This window comes from Tasmannia lanceolata, unplaced genomic scaffold, assembly GCF_043159265.1.
Source record: "Tasmannia lanceolata isolate RefF3 unplaced genomic scaffold, GAP_Taslan_0.1 ptg000002l, whole genome shotgun sequence".
NCBI lineage: Eukaryota > Viridiplantae > Streptophyta > Magnoliopsida > Canellales > Winteraceae > Tasmannia > Tasmannia lanceolata.
Window position 1 is genome coordinate 15,941,102 of NW_027518679.1, and position 19,554 is coordinate 15,960,655.

At 40.1% G+C, this 19,554-nt stretch overlaps 1 protein-coding gene across 2 annotated transcripts in view; it reads right to left on the reverse strand.

Moving 5' to 3' along the window:
* The window catches only part of UBP27 (ubiquitin-specific protease 27), a 53,835-nt gene extending 34,700 nt beyond the window's left edge, over positions 1-19,135 (reverse strand). For both annotated transcript variants that reach the window (XM_077381313.1, XM_077381285.1), the window contains exons 1-3: positions 18,078-19,135; positions 13,341-13,712; positions 1,035-1,158 (exon numbers count right to left, since the gene is read on the reverse strand). In XM_077381313.1, coding sequence (XP_077237428.1) covers positions 1,035-1,158; positions 13,341-13,637 — 421 coding nt within the window. In that variant the 5' untranslated portion in view covers positions 13,638-13,712; positions 18,078-19,135. The remainder of the gene's footprint in view (positions 1-1,034; positions 1,159-13,340; positions 13,713-18,077) is intronic.
* Positions 19,136-19,554: the final 419 nt, after the last annotated feature.

Sequence of the window (19,554 nt, forward strand, 5' to 3'; positions counted from 1 at the left end):
ATTTGTCACCATTCAAACAAACAAAAAAGGTCGAGGTATCAAACAAAAATATTTCCAATGTGCCGAAATAACAACTCAAGCAATCCTTACTATAAAGTATTGTCTATCAACTATCAATAATAGAATAGGAAGCTTGGCCCAAAATTTGTTAAATTAAAAGATTCAATAGCTGATGGTGCATTGTTTTCAGCAGTTGAATACTACCTATTAGGTGAGTCATAGTAAAAGACAAAAGAATTTCACCTCTTCCAATATGCATGCATGAAAGAAGAAGCAAAGTTCACCCATGTATCCTATTGGTCTCCCTTTCTCGATGCATATTGAAGACTTAAGATAACTAGATTAGATTGATGAATACATTGTTATTTGGTTATCGCATGTTTCTTTGAGACTTATAATTGCCTATTTTTAAGATTTATTTTGTTAAATGAATATCATATTTATTTTGTTGCAAATAATCATTAGTAATCAGCAGTTTTATATGTAAGTACGCTGTACGGGTACGGCTGCGTTCTCATTTGTAGATTTCTAGGGGTTGCCATATCAGACACCTCATATCCGTGTCGACATACCATAGAAAAATGTCCTTTTTTAAGTCCCATGAAACACATAAACCAAACATTTTTGTGAAAAAAACGCTTAGGAGCTGTTTCGATACATGGATTGTAAAATCCAGGATTTTACAAGCTAAAACTAGAATTTTACAAAAGGAATGCTAGACTGACAAGCGCCTCGCAAAAACTGGATAAAAAGGCACCCCTATTGGTCAATATCCATTTACAATGGCACAGAAAATTTCAATCATAACTTTCGTAAGTGGATATTGACCAATGGGGCACCCTTTTACCTGGATTTTGAAAGGAAGCCAGTAAGTCTAGCATTCCTCATTTTACAATACAGAATCTTGTAAAATCCAGGATTGAAAAAATCCTTGTATCCAAACCGCCACTTAGAATTTATGCCGACGCACATGATGAACCACTAAACTGCCAATTCAGATTTTAACATAAGTCACAATGATTTTTAGATTTTACCTTCCAATAATGAAGCCAAAACAACTGTAAGAGGCAAGTTTTCAACCCTTCCTTCAACCACTGCATCATCTGACTCAATTATATTCTGGAGATAAGAATGGAAACAAGAACAACTAGCCAGGGCCTGTTTAAAGTAATTTAAAGTCAGAAATAATTGTTAATGATGAAACTATAAGCACAAAAGCTGATTTAATGTGTGTTTTATATACATGTACCATAAACAACAATTCGAAATGCAAATTAGTTATAAAATCAGTTTTCTTACGTTCGAAACAGACGAAACCTATCATTCCGTTTCAGAAAACAGAACAAAAGATTTCATCAAGTTATCTGGTCCGATCCAGTATGTTCAAGTCCAATCAGGTCTGCTTCATCCATTCCTGATGAAACATGGTGAAATTGCTTGTTCTGGACAAAATTGGGCATAATGTTTGTGAAAAATCAATAATTCTATTTTTTCTGCATTTTCTTTTTGGGTTTGCCCTTTTTACCCTGTTTTTATTGTTTTGTATTTTCTTTTTTACACATTTGCAAAATCTATTTATTTCCTAAAACTCTACCAGAAGCTTAAAGATGATGATTGCTCATCATTTTCTCATGCAATCTCTTCTTCCACCAGTCATAACATCTTTTTCGGAATGGAACACCGGACTGGGCGGATTACTGAAACATCCCATTCTAGCGAGAAAAGAAAAATGCCCACCGGAATGGAATAGATATCTAAAATATGTACAATCAATATAAACCATGTGTTAGTCCATAATGCATCAGATGAAGAAACGTAAATTGTGAATTGATTCTTTCAACACAGTATGAGAAAAAAAAATTAAGAAACAGATGAATGACCCAAGTGTCACACTGGTGAAGAAAATTTGATGCAGATAGTAGGCCAATAAGTGGCATATTTGCCCATTAGGATTTTTTTTTTTTTTAAAGATGACAATTTTATTGATATTATGAAAGGTACACTGGGGACAAGGGGTCCCAACTTACATTACATAGCAGCAATTCATATTTATCTGGCCAAAAGCATAGTCCTAGGCCAGTAGGGTTATTAAGCAAAGGATACTCTGTACCATAGACACAAATACCAAGTCTTCCTTCAGCCCTCGTTAATATATTCAGATCCCCAAGAAATAAGATTCTAGCAATCTTCCACAGGAACACCAAGCCACCAAAAAACCAAAAAGTTTTAGCACCGCCCTACTTTAACCGGCAAAACTATGCCGCACACTTCTCCAGTTCCTCCAGGATGTGCTGGATTACAAAGTCCGGCATTTCGATGAACAATTCCTCTGGAACCCGCTCCAAACGACTAGGGATTCTTCTCTCGGCAATCCTTTCTTCCACTTGTTTTATTTTTCATTATTATTTAGATTTAGGGCTTTTATTTACTTTCCATGGAATTTTAGTTCCATTGCCTATATATAGGCCTCATTGTATTAGGAATTAAAACTTTGGATGATTAATTAATTGATTGAGATTTCTCCCCTCTAATTATTTTCTTCTTCTAGTTCTCCTCCCCTCTTCCTCTTCTACTTCTTCCCCTATTTTTCTACTTGTCTTCTCCAATTCTTCTCCTACTCTTCTTCTTCTTCACTTCTCTCCCCTTTCTTCTTATTTTCTTCCCCGGTCCTACATCAAATTTGGTATTAGAGCGAAGGATCCAAGACACATACGAGTTCCCTTCAAGGTTAAGCCGCTCTTTTTTTTCATACCTTGTTTTCAGTCTTTTTTTTCTCCTTCAGCCATCCGAACCATCACCCAACCCCACATAATTTCAGCCCTCAGTTTTTCCATCTTTCTCAGCCTTTTTTTTCACGCCACCAAATCAGCCTCTTAAAGAATTTCGAATCCACCTTCCAACCCAGAAATTTTAATACTTGCAACCACATACAAGCAGCCTGAGCATCATTGGGGGATCCTATTGCAGCCACATACAAGCAGTCATCTCTGATTGCTATCATTTCAGGCTGCAAAGCCATTCCCGTAGCCGTATCCGGGTTGGTGGTGAATCACCGAAGTTAGAAGAAACATGACTCACTAGGTCACGGAAGCAGTAAGATGTAACTTTACTTTCTAGGTCTTATCAGAGGTCACGTGACCACAAGCAATAAATAAGAATCCTAGAAACTAAATAACATGGAAATAAATCCTAATGGGCAAATATGCCACTTATTGGCCTACTATTTCCATCACAATGTCGTCAAAATTGTACAATTTATGATTCAAATCGTACATTTATGATTCAAATCGTACAATTTGAATCGAATCGTATAGTTAACGATTTGAATTGCTTTACAGAATCAGTTTTGGGTTGAATCGTACGATTAGATCTTGAAAAATACGATTCGATCTTGAATCGCACGATTCCTGTGAATCGTATGCTTCATTTTGGATTTAGTTTTGTTATAAAAAGTGGGCCCGGCGACTTAAGTTAAAAGCCAAAGTCGACTTTGTTGATTCTTCTCTACTCTCTCTCTCTTTAGCGTATATACGCGAGACGGCAAGAGAAAAATAACCCCAAATCGATTTAAGGTTTGCCAGTTAGGATTGCAACTTGCGAGTTTGGGATTGCAAGCTAGGGTTTGGGATCTCCTTCCACACTTCCACCACCTTCCAATCGATTGAAGCACTAAGGTATGCTATTTTTTCAGTTTTTTTCTACTCATCTCCTCTTTCTTTCCTCTACTTTTTCTTTTTCCTTTTTTCTCCTCATCTCCTCTTGCGAATGAGGTTTTTTTTTAACTCCAAACAGTTCTTAAAATCCAAAGCAAACAGTGACTTAGGTGTTAGGTTATGTTTGCTTTAGATTTTGAGAATCAATTTTTTTAAGTCCCAAAAAGACCCTTGAGGCTCTTCTTTTGGATTTGGAGAACCAATTTTGAGTCCAAAACTGAATATTGGACCCAAATTAATCAGTTGGACTCACAATTGGGTCTGAAATTCCTAAGGCCTTGTTTGTTTTGGATTCAGAGAATTGGTTGTGAGTCCAAAACTGATTCTTTGATTCTTAAATTTGGGGAAATAATCAGTTCTGGACTCAAACTTCGTTCTCAAATTCCTAAGGCCCTGTTTGTTTTGGATTCTGAGAACTGATTTAGAGTTCTTAAAATCAGATAGGGGGTTGACCCTTTGCTCTATTCGTTTTCGATTTTGAGAACTGATTTAGAGTCCAAAAATGATTAGGCTCTGTTTGTTTTGGATTTTGAGAACCGATTGGACTCCAATCAGTTCTTAAAATCCAAAACAAATAGGACCACTAACCCCTTCTAGGCTCCTATTTGTTTTCGATTTTGAGAACTGATTTAGGGGCCGTTTGGATACGTGGATTTTAGAATCCAGGCTTTTAGTTTGAAAACAGTGTAAATGAGTTTCATGATCATTGATCAAGCTGATGCACGCTGTCCGGGCAGAGTTTCTTGGATTTTAAGTGAGAAATTCAGGTTTTAAAAATCTCTCCTGCATCCTGAGATTTCTACAACCTGGAAATATGGGAGGATCTGCTACTCTCTTGCTAACGGAAAGAAGGGCGAGAAGTCAAACACGAGTCAAAAACGACGGCTGGTCCGCTTCTTTTCTTGTCTCTTAGCTACAATTTTGAAGAAATCCCGGATTATAAAATCTGCATATCCGAACGGCCCCTTAGAGTCCAAAACTGATTAAAAGGCTCTGGGTTTTTTTTTTTTTTGGAATTTGAGAACTGATTTCAGTGCAAAATTGATTATTAGAACTGATATTCCTTCATCATGTATCTGATTTTCATTTTAGGCATTGAATTTACAAGTTTGTATTGCTTTGAGAAGTTTGAAGCTTTGAGAAGTTTGAAATGTATTGCTTTGATAAGTTAGAAGTGTAGTTTAAAGATGGTTAAAGTTAGAGAAGTGGATGTGACATGAGAGCACTGCACGGCGGTCATTCCCAATAACAAGATAAGATTACATTGTAATTATTATGGGAAAGAGTATTCTAGAGGTGTTTTTAGGATGAAACATCATTTGGGACGTACAAAACAGAATGTAGCTACTTGTACACAAAATTCGGATGATATTGCTAATAAATTTAAATTGATATTGAAGGAAAATGAAGAGAAAGAGAAAAAAGATGATGCTGGGTATGATGTGGGGCGGCCAGACTTTTATTACCAAGATAGGGAAGAAATAGAGGATGCAGGTGTTGCTCGAGGGAAAAGAAAAATGGATGACTTTGTGGTGAAGGGGGATAAAAAAATAGGAAAGCAGGCAACTATCAATCAAATTTGGAAGAAAGGGAATAGGGATAGAGTTTGCCAAAACATAGCAAGGTTCTTTTACGCGAATGTATTGTCGTTCAACCTTGTTAAATGCCTGTTTTTTTACGCCATGGTTGAATCCATATGCCATTTTGGAAAATGGATTAAAGCTCCAAGTTACCATGAGATGAGGTATACATTCCTCAAAAAAGAAGTAGAGAACAAAGAGTCGATAATGGAAGAATATAAGAAAGAGTGGAAGAAGACGGGTTGCACGATTATGTCGGATAGTTGGACGGATGGGGTAAATAGATTCATTACTAATTTCTTGGTGAATAGTCCAAAGGGACAGTTTTTTTGAGTTCAGTAGAAACTTCTGATATCCTAAGAAAAATGCAGATAACTTATTTGCTCTACTTGACTCGGTGATGGAAGAAGTGGGAGAGGAAAACATAGTGCAAGTTATCACGGATAGTGCGGCTGCATATGTGAAAGCAGGGCAGTTGTTGATGGATAAGAGGAAAAAATTATTTTGGTCTCCTTGTGCAGCTCATTGCACAGATTTGATGCTTGAAGACATTGGAAAATTACCAACCCATGCAGAGACCTTAGCAAAGGCCATCAAAGTTGGGTTTTGCATCTTATGCGTAAGCATATGAAAGGGGAATTGACAAGGCCATCTGTTACACGTTTTGCAACGTGCTTCCTGACATTTAAGAGTTTAAGAGAACGAAAGGCGGGCTTGATGCAGATGTTGGCCTCGGATTATTGGCAAAAAAGCCCATATTCCAAAAAAGTCGATGGGATCAAGATAAGCGAAATTGTGTTGGGCGATTCCACATTTTGGCCTAGTGTGTATTATTGTTTGAAATGCACGTCCTCTTTAGTGAAAGTCCTACGCTTAGTGGATTCAGATGAAAGGCCTGCCATGGGGTACATTTATGAGGCTATGGGCCGAGTCAAAGAGGTCATTGCAAAGAATTTGGGCCACATAAAGAAGAAATATTAGCAAATATAGCATATCATTGATGAACGTTGGGACAGGCAACTTCATAGGCCCTTGCACGCAGCACGTTACTTTTTAAATCCTCAGTTTCAGTATGAGGACTCAAATGGCGTGGACATTGAAATTAAGGTGAGACCATTGGATTGCTTAGAAAAATGGTTCCAAGTTCAAAAGAAAGGGTACTAATTGATAACCAAATTGATAAGTTCAAGAAAGCACAAGAAAGCAGAGGGTCTCTTTGGACGGGCAACGGCAAAGTTAATGAGGGCAGAAAAGCAACCAGGTAAATTGTTTAAGTAAAAATGAATTCTTATCTTATGTATTTAGAAATTATCATAATTAGTTTTTTTGAAAAATAGGTTTATGGTAGGACACCTTTGGAGATGAATGTCCCGAGTTGAAAAAATTTGCAATTCAAATTGAAAGCTTGACGTGTACTGATAGCAGTTGCGAGCGCAAGTGGAGCGCATTTGAGCAGGTAAATGTTAATAAGTCTACTTTTTTTATTCATATCTTTTTATTTGTATCTCTTTAATTTTTATTAACTTTTTTATTCTAGATATATTCAAAAAAAAAAAACGACTAGAACAAAAGAGGTTGAATGCACTTATATTTGTAAAATACAATCTTCAACTTCGAGTTCGCAATTCAAATAGGAGGGCCAAAAAAGAATTTGATCTTATTTTGTTATCTAATATGGACTCAGACGATAAGTGGATAACGGAAAGAGATGGGCATGTGCTTCCCGAAGACACAAGTTGGATGGATATAGGTGAATGTTTTGTGGAGGAAGTTGCAGGAGATGAGACGGACGTTGGCTCCAGTCATGCGCCTCAACAAAAAAAAATACGTAAGCTATTTAGCATTTTAGTTGTGATATGATCTATTTGTAATTTCTTTTCTTAGTAATAAAGACATGCATGATTTATTGATATTCATTCATGTAAATGTAACAGGGCTAGAAACCTTAACAAAAGTATTGGAATATGTAACTTGCCTAAGGGCATTTAGGACTTTGTACATTCCTTTATGTTTTAGTATAAAGATATGAGTCAGGGAGAGATTACCCTAACTCATTCATTTCTCTCTCTAAACTCTCGGTTAACATGGTATCAAAGCCTTAGGGTTTTCTAATCCCTAGGGTTCTCTATCAGCCTCCACCTTCTCCGCCACCCTCACATAGCCGAACCCCCCCTTCCCTCACATCGCAAAACCCTAACCCCAACTCCGGCCAAACTTTCATATGAGGCACAACGGTACACTGCGGAAAAAATTTCCAGGAACGAGGATTTGCACCCCCCAAAATTTCCCGGAAAATATTTTTCGCCCAGCCTGGAAAAGTATTTCCAAGAACGAGGATTTGCACCCCCCCCAAAAATTTTTCAGGAAAATATTTTCTGCCCGGACTGGAACGAGGATTTGCCCCCCCCCCCCCCCCCCCCCCCCAAATTTTCTTGAAAAATATTTTCTGACACCACCACCCACAAATTCACTTTCCCAGAAAATAGTTTCCACGGCCCCCAATTCCTAGGTTCGCAGGTAAGCCCCCCACCCCAAGTTTTTCAACCCACATCATTTTTCCTCCTCTTCCTTTCATCCCTCGGTAAAACCTAAAACTCTTTTCTCCCTCTTACTATGTGTTAGATCTTCATCTCCTATCCTACTTTGATTCTTGTTTGTCTTTGCGGCTCCTCTGTGTGCCCTATGTCTTCCCTCTTATCAAGCTTCGTCGATGACCATCATTCTTGGAGCCGCGTCTAGCTTTCTTGGCGTGTCCTAGTTTGCCCACCTATTTAGTTATCTACTGTTATTCGTCTTGATTTGGCTTGTCTGTTTCTTTCTTGCTTGTTGTTATGGAGGAAGTGCTTGACAATCCTTCCACAGGAGTGGCTCCTGATGTTCGTCCGACACCCTCCTTGGCGTCTTCTTCATCACCTCTCTCTGTGGATGGATCATTCCCACAGATCACTACTGTTAAGTTGGATGGGGCAAACTACGTTACTTGGAAAGCAGCCGTCGAGAAGTATCTTATTGCCTGTGGGAAAGCCCACGTCATTCGTCGTGATCCTCCTCCTACGATGGATCCCACCTTTGATCGATGAGAACAGGAGGAGGAGGATGCTCTTGTTTGTACCCTTCTGTGGCAGAGTATGGCCCCTCACGTCTCTAGGCCATTGATGCTTCTGCCTACTGCGAAACGGATCTGGGATCAAGTTACTCTTCTTTACTCTGGTGTAGCAAACATTAGTCGGATCTGCTCTACCTATTCTGAATGGGTGCGCTTCCGCCGTGGTGATCTCCCTCTTGCCACCCATTACAGTCACTTCGTTGGCCTATGTCAGCAGCTTGATGTTTACATGCCGCTTACCACGGATCTCACAGAGGCTGCCTGTCATAGAGATCAGATCCGTGTTGTGCAGTACCTTGAGAGTTTGGGTCCAGAGTACATGCATCTTCGTCAGCAGATTATCGGTTCTGGCGATATTCCTTCTCTTACTGAGGTTTACTCCCGCGTCCAGCAGTACTCTCCTAATGATCCAGTGATATATGTTCCTATTTATGGTTCTGCTCTCGCGACCTATGATGGCAGTACTCGTCGACCTCGTGGTAGGGCCTCCTCTGGGCATGGGCGTGCGGGCCGTGGTCGTGGTCGTTCTGGTGCTGGCCGTGGCCGTTCTTTTTGCACTCACTGTCAGCGCAAGGGACATTATATTGACCATTGCTATACCCTGCATCCCGAGCTTCGTCAGGTACGCTCGGCTCACATGGGTGCTACTACTGCTTTTGCTTCAATTCCGCTCCCTCTGCTTTTGTTCCTGCACCAGCGGATTCCGCCTATACATTATCCAGTGCCGATTATGAGGAGTTCCAGCATCTGAGGCTCAGTTCTCGTCCTCCCTCTGCAGGTTTCGCCCAGCCAGGTAGTTCACCCACTACCCTTCTATCTAGCTCAGGGTCATGGATCATTGACTCTGGCGCATCCAACGACCTGACTGGTAACTCTTCTCAGCTTCATTCTTTTCGCTCTTTCTCGTCTCCCTCTCAGTCTATCACCCATGCTGATGGGTCCACTACACTTATCACTAGTGTTGGTCATATCTCCCCTCATCCTGCTCTTACCTTATCTTCTGTTTTATGTGTACCAAAATCACCATTTAGTTTACTTTCAGTTAGCCAAATTATTAAATCTCTTCACTGTTCTGTCTCATTTTTCCCCTCTTACTGCTTGTTTCAAGATCTCTCGACTGAGAAGACGATTGGAACGGGTCGTGAGGTAGATGGACTCTATCGTCTTGACTGTCGGCCGCCTACTGTCTTACATAGCTCTGTGGATACATTTCAGTGGCATTGTCGCCTGGGGCATCCTTCACTTCAGCGACAGCAGCAGACTTCTCTAGTTCCCAGACATTTTTCTAGTTTTCAGTGCAAGTTCTGTGAACTCGGGAAACACCGTCGTGTGTCGTTTCCGTCCCGGGTCATTAGTCGAGTGTCTAGTCCATTTGAATTAGTCCATTCTGATGTATGGGGACCCTCTAGGGTCACGTCGTCTAATACTGGCTTTCGGTATTTTATTGTGTTTATTGATGACTTCTCACGCATGACCTGGTTATATTTACTGAAGAGTAGATCTGACGTGTTCTTTGCTTTTCGCACATTTCATTCTAAAATTAAGAATCAATATAATTGCAATATTAAATGTCTTCGTACTGACAATGCTAGAGAATACTTTTCTGATACTAATGGCTTTCAATCTTATCTCTCCCAACATGGGATTCTACATAAGTCTTCATGTGCGTACACCTCTCAACAGAATGGTGTTGCTGAGAGGAAACTTCGTTATTTGCTTGAAGTAGGTCGCACTCTTCTTTTTCAGATGAGTGTTCCAAAGGCATACTGGAGTGATGCCCTTCTCACGGCGTGTTTCTTAACAAATCGCCTTCTATCCTCCGTCTTAGAGGGTGCTTCTTCTTTCGAGATTTTATCTCCTGGTAAGGAACAGTTTCCTCTGACACCTCGTGTATTTGAATGCGTTTGTTTTGTTCATCACCTTGGACCTGGCCGTGACAAACTCGATCCCCGGTCTGAGCGTTGTCTTTATGGGGTATTCCCGTACACAGAAAGGCTATCATTGTTATAGCCCTCATCTGCGTCGCTGGTTTGTCTCAGCCGATGTTACGTTCTTTGAGTCCGAGGCATTCTTCCAACATGGCGCGGCATCTTTCACCCCTTCTCTCGAGTCCGAGGTCTCGCTTCCCTTACCAGATCTACCTGCCTCTCTTCCGTCATCTCCTGTTTCCGTGCAGCCAGCTTCTGCAGATTCTACTTCTTCTGCCACGTTGGAGAAGCCAGCTCCACCTAAAATTACACAGCAGTATCAGCGGCGCCAAGTTCCAGATAAGTCTCGTCTACCTCCTCTCGCACAATCATCTACTGAGCCGATGATCCCTCTCTCCCGCTCTCAAGTATCTTCTCTTCCGCCTTCCTCTGTTATTTCTGATTCTCCTACTGCATCTCGTACGAGATCTCGTTCCATTGCACATCCTATTTCGACTTTTGTTTCTTATGATAAGCTCACCAGTACCTTCCAGAGCTTTGTTTCCTCCTTGTCTTCTATGTCTTTACCACAGTCAGTGGCTGAGGCTCTTGAACATCCTGGCTAGCGTGATGCTATGCACCTCGAAATGGGCGCTCTTCATAGTAATGATAGATGGGATCTGGTTTCCCTATCCCCTGGTGCCCGTCCTGTTAGTTGTCGGTGGGTTTTCTCCATCAAATACCTCCCTGATGGTACTGTCGAGCGCTTAAAAGCACGGTTAGTCGCGAAATGATACACTCAGACTTTTGGTGTTGGCTACACAGAGACCTTCAGTCCAGTTGCAAAAATTCCCTATGTACTTGTGCTCCTGTCTCTTGCTGTTAATCATAGCTGGCACCTTCATCAGCTGGATGTGAAGAATGCCTTCTCCATGGCGACCTGACTGAGGAGGTGTATATGGAGCAACCACCAGGGTTTGTTGCTCAAGGGGAGACTTCCTCCTACGTGTGTCGCCTACGCAAGTCACTCTATGGCCTCAAATAATCTCCGCGTGCGTGGTTTGGGAGATTCAGTGAGGCAATCATGTGCTTTGACATGAAACAATGCGCAGTGGATCACTCAATCTTCAGTTATCACTCTTCAGCTGGGTGTATTTTGTTGATAGTTTATGTGGATGACATAATCATCACAGGAAGCAATTCACAAGGTATACAGCGTTTGAAAACCTTCTTGCAAAAGGAATTCTCTACTAAGGATTTAGGTCAGCTCAGGTATTTCTTGGGGATAGAGGTTGCTCGTTCTTCTAGAGGCTTGTTCCTATCACAGAGAAAGTATGTCTCGGACTTGCTAAAAGAAACAGGCAATCTTGGAGTTAAACCAGTTTCTGCACCCATGGATCCTAATGTGAAACTCGTTCCAGAAGAAGGAGAGTTGTTGGAGGATCCTGGCAGGTATCGCAGGCTTGTCGGTAAACTTATATATCTCACGGTTACTCGGCCAGATATTTCATATGTTGTTGGAGTTGTCAGTCAGTATATGAGCTCTCCACGTACTTCTCACTGGGCTGCGGTGATACAGATTCTCAAGTATTTGAAAGGGGCTCTAAGGAAGGGATTGATGTTCAAAAGACATGGTCATATGAAAGTTGAAGGCTTCTCTGATGCAGATTGGCGTGGATCCCCAGCAGATAGACAGTCCACCACTGGGTATTGTACATTTGTAGGTGGCAATCTTGTTTCATGGAAGAGTAAGAAGCAGGATGTTATAACTAAGTCCAGTGCAGAGGTTGAATACAGGGCAATGGCACAGACAAGCACAGAACTTATTTGGCTACGTTCACTTCTCTCTGAAATTGGCTCCATTTCATCTTCTCCTTCGCAGCTTTATTGTGACAACAAAGCTGCAATATACATTGCCAACAATCCAGTCTTCCATGAGCGCACAAAACATATTGAAGTGGATTGTCAATTTATCCGTCAAAGAATCCAGAAAAGAGAGATTTGAACTATGTTTACTCGGTCAGGGGACTAATTAGCTGATATGTTTACAAAGTCCTTAAATAAGTCAAAATTGAGTGATATATGTAACAAGCTAGGAATGTATGATATCTACATTCCAGCTTGAGGGGGAGTGTTGGAATATGTAACTTGCCTAAGGGCATTTAGGACTTTGTACATTCCTTTATGTTTTAGTATAAAGATATGAGCCAGGGGGAAATTACTCTAACTCATTCCTTTCTCTCTCTAAATTCTCGGTTAACAAAAAGGAAGGAGAAGCGCCAATTGCAAGATGAAGAAGAAGAATTTTGCTCTTCTCCCAACGCAGATGATGGAGATGAGGGTGTTAGTGTTGAGAAAAGAATCAGCGATGCCGATGACGAAGATGATAATGAGGACGTGAATGGGATCGATGACATCCACGAACTATATTTTATACAATCATGATATGTTTCATGTTTCGTTTGTGGTTGATGTTTCAGACTTTAAAGTTGTTTTTGAGATCATTATAGAGAATTGATGGATTTTGGTAATGAATGGTTAATTAATTTTACTTATGACAATCGGTTAAGTAGTTATCAAGCATTTCATGTTATTTAGTTTAAAGGTTTTGAATGGAAGATAGATAATTACTCTTTTTATTCTTATTTATAATTTTCCTATTTTTTATTAATTTTTTATGATTTTTATATATAAATCTGAAAAAATCTTACGATTTACGATTCAATTTACGATTCGTCCCCTCTTACGATTCCGATTTTCAGAATATTGTGTGAAGTCATAGGTTCAATCCTAGCTTGCTAACCAAAATAAATAAAAAATTTGATAAAAGAAACCATTTTGAGGAACAGACAACCAAGGTTTAACATAACATGATTAAGAACCACTTATATTTTTATGGTCTTCCTAATATACTGAAGTATCTTAGCATCGGAAGACATTCTCAAAGCTTCAACATGCATAGAAACTTTAACATATGACTTACATGATGAAAATAATGTGGATAACATAAACACAATTATGAAATGGACCTTACCTGTAAAATAACATTCAAGAAGCAATTATTGCCAAGATTTTGCAAACCAGCCACTACACACAAGCTTTTGGAGGAATCCCTTCCTTCAGATGCCCATGTTAAGCTACGAAACCATCTCACATCAACATCTCTACGTGTCATCAACAAACCAGCAACTCCCATTCCCACCGCCAAGATACCAGCAACAAGAATATGGAATTGAGAAACCAAAGGTCCATTAAGAGGGTATAATATATGATTTCCTTCCTTGAATGTGTATATGAGATGGTAGACATGTGGCCTTCCATTAAATTTCATTTCAACAACATACAACTGTCTTGTCAAAGGGCTTAAAGCTTGCACACCATATACAGCCAACGTTGAAATGATAACCTGCATTATGATGCATGAAATTAAGAAGCAAAAATATGATCGACAAACAGGACCATTAGATATCTATGCTAACCACATACGATTGAGAAACATGCAAGTAATTGGCCCTTAAACTGATTATAGTAGACCTTCTTATAAGTTGCATTTGCCCAAGGAAGATATAGCAGAACTTCTAGGTGAGTAATATATTATTAGTTTTCTCTATTTCCATCTTTATAGAGAACTATAGATAACTGATACAGCCATTGTTTTATATAATGAAATAGTCCAAAAGGTAGTTGATGATGCCCTTATAAACCAACTATATTTGATCCCATTGAACTAGCTCATGAGTTGTTGATGGCATGATTATGTAAGCAAAAACATCAGTAAGGGGGTGCAATGGCTTGAACATTTACATATGATGAGGTCCTAGTGCTTACGTCCTCCAATTTATGAGGAGAGAAGCCAACAATGCTGTTTGGGTAACCTCCGGCTAAGTTGCTCATTGGTTGTCATTGTTTTGTCCCCCTTCCATCCACCCTTCTTATGCCACTTCAAGAAAATCTACATTACTGAAGTCCTCATGAAGATATAGTGAGAGATAACTAGAAAAGGTTTTATACCCATAATTGACAGAGTAAGAAAAGAGTGTGAGAAGCGAAAGTGGGAGGAGATGGGGAAGGCTAGAAGAGAGGGGTCTAGAAAGGAGAAAATGTGAGAAGTGAAAAGCTCTACCGTAAGTAAAGAGGAATCGTGTGGGAATCTCAACATGAAACACGTAATAAGCCACATTGGAAGTGAACAAGAAGTGTCTAGAAAGAGTAGGGTTATAGAAGGTTAGGGAGAAAGGGTTGATATAGGTAAGTGTTACAAGTAGTAGAGAAGAATTCATGGCCACCTAAATAGAATTACAAGTTTTAGAGATTTATTGTTTCGCATGTTTTATTCATGTCGATTTAGTGTTAAGTTTTTGAAAAAGATAGACAAATTTTTTTTACAAAACTTAAGATGAGTTTTTAAGATTTAAATATAATATTTTTTTAAATAAAATCATTCAGCATTAACAAAAGGATAGAATACTCTTTTAGTAAAAAAATAATTACATAAATAGAAAGCATTTCTTAATTAATAGTTAACATGTAGGAAGGGTGCGTGAAGTGAGCTAAACTAAATTTGGAAAGCGAGAAGATCTTAGCTTCCAAGGAGTGTTTTCAATCCAACTAGGAAACTTCCAATAACTATGGTAATATATACCTCCTCTATTGCACCTACTGATGGAGCGAAATTCTCCAACAAAGTTGACCCAATCGGAAAGATTTGGGCCTGGCGGTCTAACCTAATACAAAATCTTGCAGTATCTAAACATTTTTAGACAGATCCCATAAATAATTCATGATGTGCTTGTAATTTGAGTTTACCTAAATACCCTTGCATTGTTAGCAACCATAATCTTGCCCTTTAAGAAATATTCTTACATCTCATGGACCATCAAATTAAAATCAGAAATAAAAAACAATTAAATATGTTTGTGTGCGTGTTTGTAAAGCAAACAAAATACATCAGTTCATTCCTTTCCCCCTTAACCAAAGCAAATCCTAACTGAAATTCCTTCACTTATGCCAAAAAAATTTTAAAAAATAACACAAAAATACATTCCCCCTTCCATAGACCCAAAGAAAGAATTAGCGTACGCCATTAAAAATGAAATATGTAAAATCAACCGACATAATCAATAGCAGACATCTTATGAAACCTCCTACAACACCTAAAATCGAATAAACAAAGTTAAAGTATAGGAGATTGAGAATTAATTCGAGAAATCGTGATTCTCGTGACCTAAAACCAAGGCTTCACTGCCGAAATCCGAACATTTAACATCTGAGAGACTGAGAGAGAAAGGAAAATCAGCACCTCAGAATAAAGAACGGGGAATTCCACTCGGATTACGATCTGATGCTTTAGTCTATTTGCTGTTTTATAAGTATACTACGAAAGATAGATTCTTGAAGAAGAAACTAGAGAGAGATGCAGATACTGAAACGGAAATAAAAAGAAGAAGCCTTACCGGGTACTTACGGGGTTCCGTTGGAAACCCTAGATTCGATCAACGAGCACTTTTGGATACTCTTTCGCGCCACCCCTTAGAACCCCTCGCGTTGGGAAAACACTTTTTAACGGAGCTCCGAAATATATATATATATATATATATATATATATATAGAGAGAGAGAGAGAGAGAGAGAGAACGGTTCCTACACACATGTGTAGATAAGTTATCTACACACTAACTTAAAATACAGTGGGGGCCACATTATTTGGGAAGAATCAGAGTCAACGTAGTTCGGCGACCTATGCTAAACTACAATGCCTAACCCTCTAGGACCGCTATCCTAGACTCGATCAACTAGACTCGACTAGTTTTTAAAGCTTCTTGCTATTATTTAAGTTCAAGTGAATTGTAATTTTTAGGACTCCCTATATGCCCTAACTAATGCAGGTGGGCCCTACACCCTATGTGTGACTAGACTGTGTGTCCTAAGGAAAACCATGGGCTATCTAAGCGCATTCTAGTCTAGCCATCGACTCGACTAAGTGTCTAACCGACCACGACTCGATGCCTCCTAACTCTGAGGACACTCACACGACAAGACTCTGCATATCAACACAAACAGGACAGACTCCTAACTCTAAGACACCCCAAACGCCTAGGACAGACTCCTAACTCTATGGAAAGATCTTTTGAAAATTGTTGGTAAGGTTATTTTGAAGAATTTTTGTATTTTTGGGAAGTTTGAAAGGTTTTGAGGCTTAGGGAAGTTTTTGAAGTTATGAAAGTTGTGACTGAACTCAGGATGCCAGCTGCAAGCCTGAGCTGCCTACGTACCCCTCAGCTAGGGATCAAGCCATCCGTAGTTCGGACCAGAAATTCCTAACTACTCCTAATGACTCAAGACTTTTGAGATTTTTGGTTTTTCAGATGTTTTTTCAAGTGTTTTTTATATAAGAGGACAGAATCCTATCATCATAAGGGTAGGACAGACTCCTAATATCCCGCAAAGGTTGGACAGCATCCTATGCTTTGCGGGGGAATTGAACAGAATCACGAATCTGCAGGGGTTGGACAGCATCATATACCTTGCAAGATTGGATAAAATCACATGACTTGATGAGAGGTTGGACAGAATCCTAACCCCTATGATGATAGGACAGACTCCTGAAAGACTAAAGGACTGTCTCCTATGCTGAAAACTGACTCATATATGAAAGGACAGACTCCTAAACTCTCTATGACAGACTCTAAAGAAGAAGAAATCCCTTAACCTGCAAAAACTCTAAGGCAGGAAGGGAAGGGGGTTGGCTCAAGAAGCATTCCGTCATAGCCTAGGTCAGACAGAAAACCTCTGAAATCGATGGACAATATAGGAACCCTGAGATCTAAGGAAAATCCTAAAACTGAGAGAAGCCTCGAAAGGGAAGGAAAGAGAAAGCTAAAGGGGGGGCTCCAAGTAACCTCATCATAACCCATGCAATGATGCAAGGGAGGCAACTAATAGACCGAGTTGGTCTTCTAGTGAGGATACAACCATTTGTGAGACTCAGGTAGTCACCTAATGTGTGACTCACTAAGGAGACATAGCTTATCTCCAAAGGGTTTGATTTTCTATTGAGATAAAACATGCCTCCCTAAGGGGTTGGGCTCTAGATGAGGAAGGTCTCTTCTATACTCTAAATCTCTCTGCATTGATCTCCCCCTCAACTCCTTATCTCTTCCAGAAAAGAAATTCATTTTCAGCTCTCAATCTTCTCACCCCTCTATATTTTCATTCCACATCAAATTCCTTTGCAATTTCTACTCAAATGAAGAATCTTATACAGCTCTAAATTTCAAAGTGAGTTAAACTTTAAAAAATCTAGTTCAAGAACTTTTGTTTGTATTCGAATTAATATGCCAACAGGTTGTAAATATCAGGGAATAAAATCTAAGGATTTGACCCGGATCTAAACCCACACATCCATAAGCAACAAATCTCTGAAATCAATGATCAAGAGCTTTAATTTGGATCCAAATCATAAGGCCAAATTATCAATGAAATAAGGAATTAAAGGTTAAAAGAATTGCTTCAAACCCAACTTTCAAAGCTAAACTAATTATAAACATAAGAATTCAGTGATAAAAAAAAACAATTTAGATCCCAACTACCAGACCAAATCAGCTATGAACATGAGAAATTGGTGGTCAAAATCTGACTTCATGAGTAGAAGAAATGCCAATAACCAAAGATTACTTAATGCTATTATGCCAAGATCGTATTAATTAGCATTTTAAACATGAATTCAAAGAAGAAATATTACCTGAGCTGTTAGAAGAGGAGAAATGACATACCTGAAGATTGCTACAAACTCAGGTCTGACGGCGGGATGCCAAAATGGGATGATCGGTGGAAATGGGTGTGATTTGCAAAGGAGGTGGGGTTTGTAGATGGTTGAAATCAAAGGGGTGGATGGAGAAGAAAAATGGGTTTGATGGTGATTAGAATCGGTGGTGGAGATGATAGCTTGGGAGGCCGGAGCTCCGGCGAGACACCGGAGAAGACAAGGTTTGGGCCGAGCTCTCCTCTCCTTCTCTCTCTTAGCTAAGGTTTAAATCCAATGATGGAGTAGAATGGGTTTTGGTGGTGGCTCGGATTTGCAGAGGTGGAGGTTGCGGCCGATGGAGGTGGAGGTGGTAGTGGGGAAGTTATGGTGGTAATGGGGCGAATGGTGGGAGTGGAGGTGGATTTTTGAAAATGGGTTTGGGGAAATGGCAGAGGATGGCCGGTGAAGGAGGTGGGTGGAAGAGAGGGATGAGAATGGGGATTGTGGTGGCTTAGGGAAGAAAGTGGGCGGCTGTGGAGGAGGCTTGGCCGGAGGAGTGGCCGGAGGTGGAAGAAGGTGGAGGTAGGGATTCTGTGGAGAAGATAGGGATGGTGGGTTTTAGATTTAGGAAAATCAATGAGATGGGTTCGGTGGCTAGTGAGCTTCAGTGGGTTTTGATGGTGTGGTAGAAAAAGAAGAAAGTGGAGGTGGTTGCGGTGAGGGTGGCTTGGCCGGAATGCGTGCCGGATTCCGGCAAATCTGCCGGAGGAGATGGAGATGGTGGGTTTAAGGGTGGAAATAGAGGTTGATGAGTGGAGAAGAAAATCTGCAGAGGTGGTGGTGGCTTAGGGAAGAAAGTGGGCGGCTGTGGAGGAGGCTTGGCTGGAGGTGGAAGAAGGTGGTGGCCGTGGGTTTCTGGAATGGGTTTAGGGGAAATGGATGAGATGGAGAAATGAGGAAGAAAAGGTGGTGGTGGATGATGAGGGCAAGGTGGAGGCACGGCATGAAGCCGGCGAGCTGGCCGGAGAAGATGAAATGGGCTTCTCTGCTTCTCGTTTTTTTTTCTTCAACAAAATGAGACACCTCCCCCCCCCCCCCCCCCCCTCCCTCGAGAAACCCTAGTTCGATAGGAATTTTTTTTTTTTTTTTTCTCCCCCCCCCCCCTTTCCATGGACAACCACCACCTAGTGCATTTTGACTTCTCCTTTTATACTACCGGGGGGCCTCAAGTAGAAAATAGGGCAAAAGTTTTGTTTCTTTTCAACTGATCATAACCCTCTAATTCGATCCAATGGCTGCAAAGGGTTGCTTACAACCAAAGTAATATCAGAATTTCAAAATTGCCCTAAAAAAGATGGCAAATCACCATTTTACCAAACAAAATATCTTGCCTTTTATAAAAAAAGGAGAGTGATATCTACACAAGCAAGCTTTTGATAATTCATACCCTATCACAACCCAGTTTTGATTATTGCACAAACTTCGCCTGTCTTTCTTTACATTTT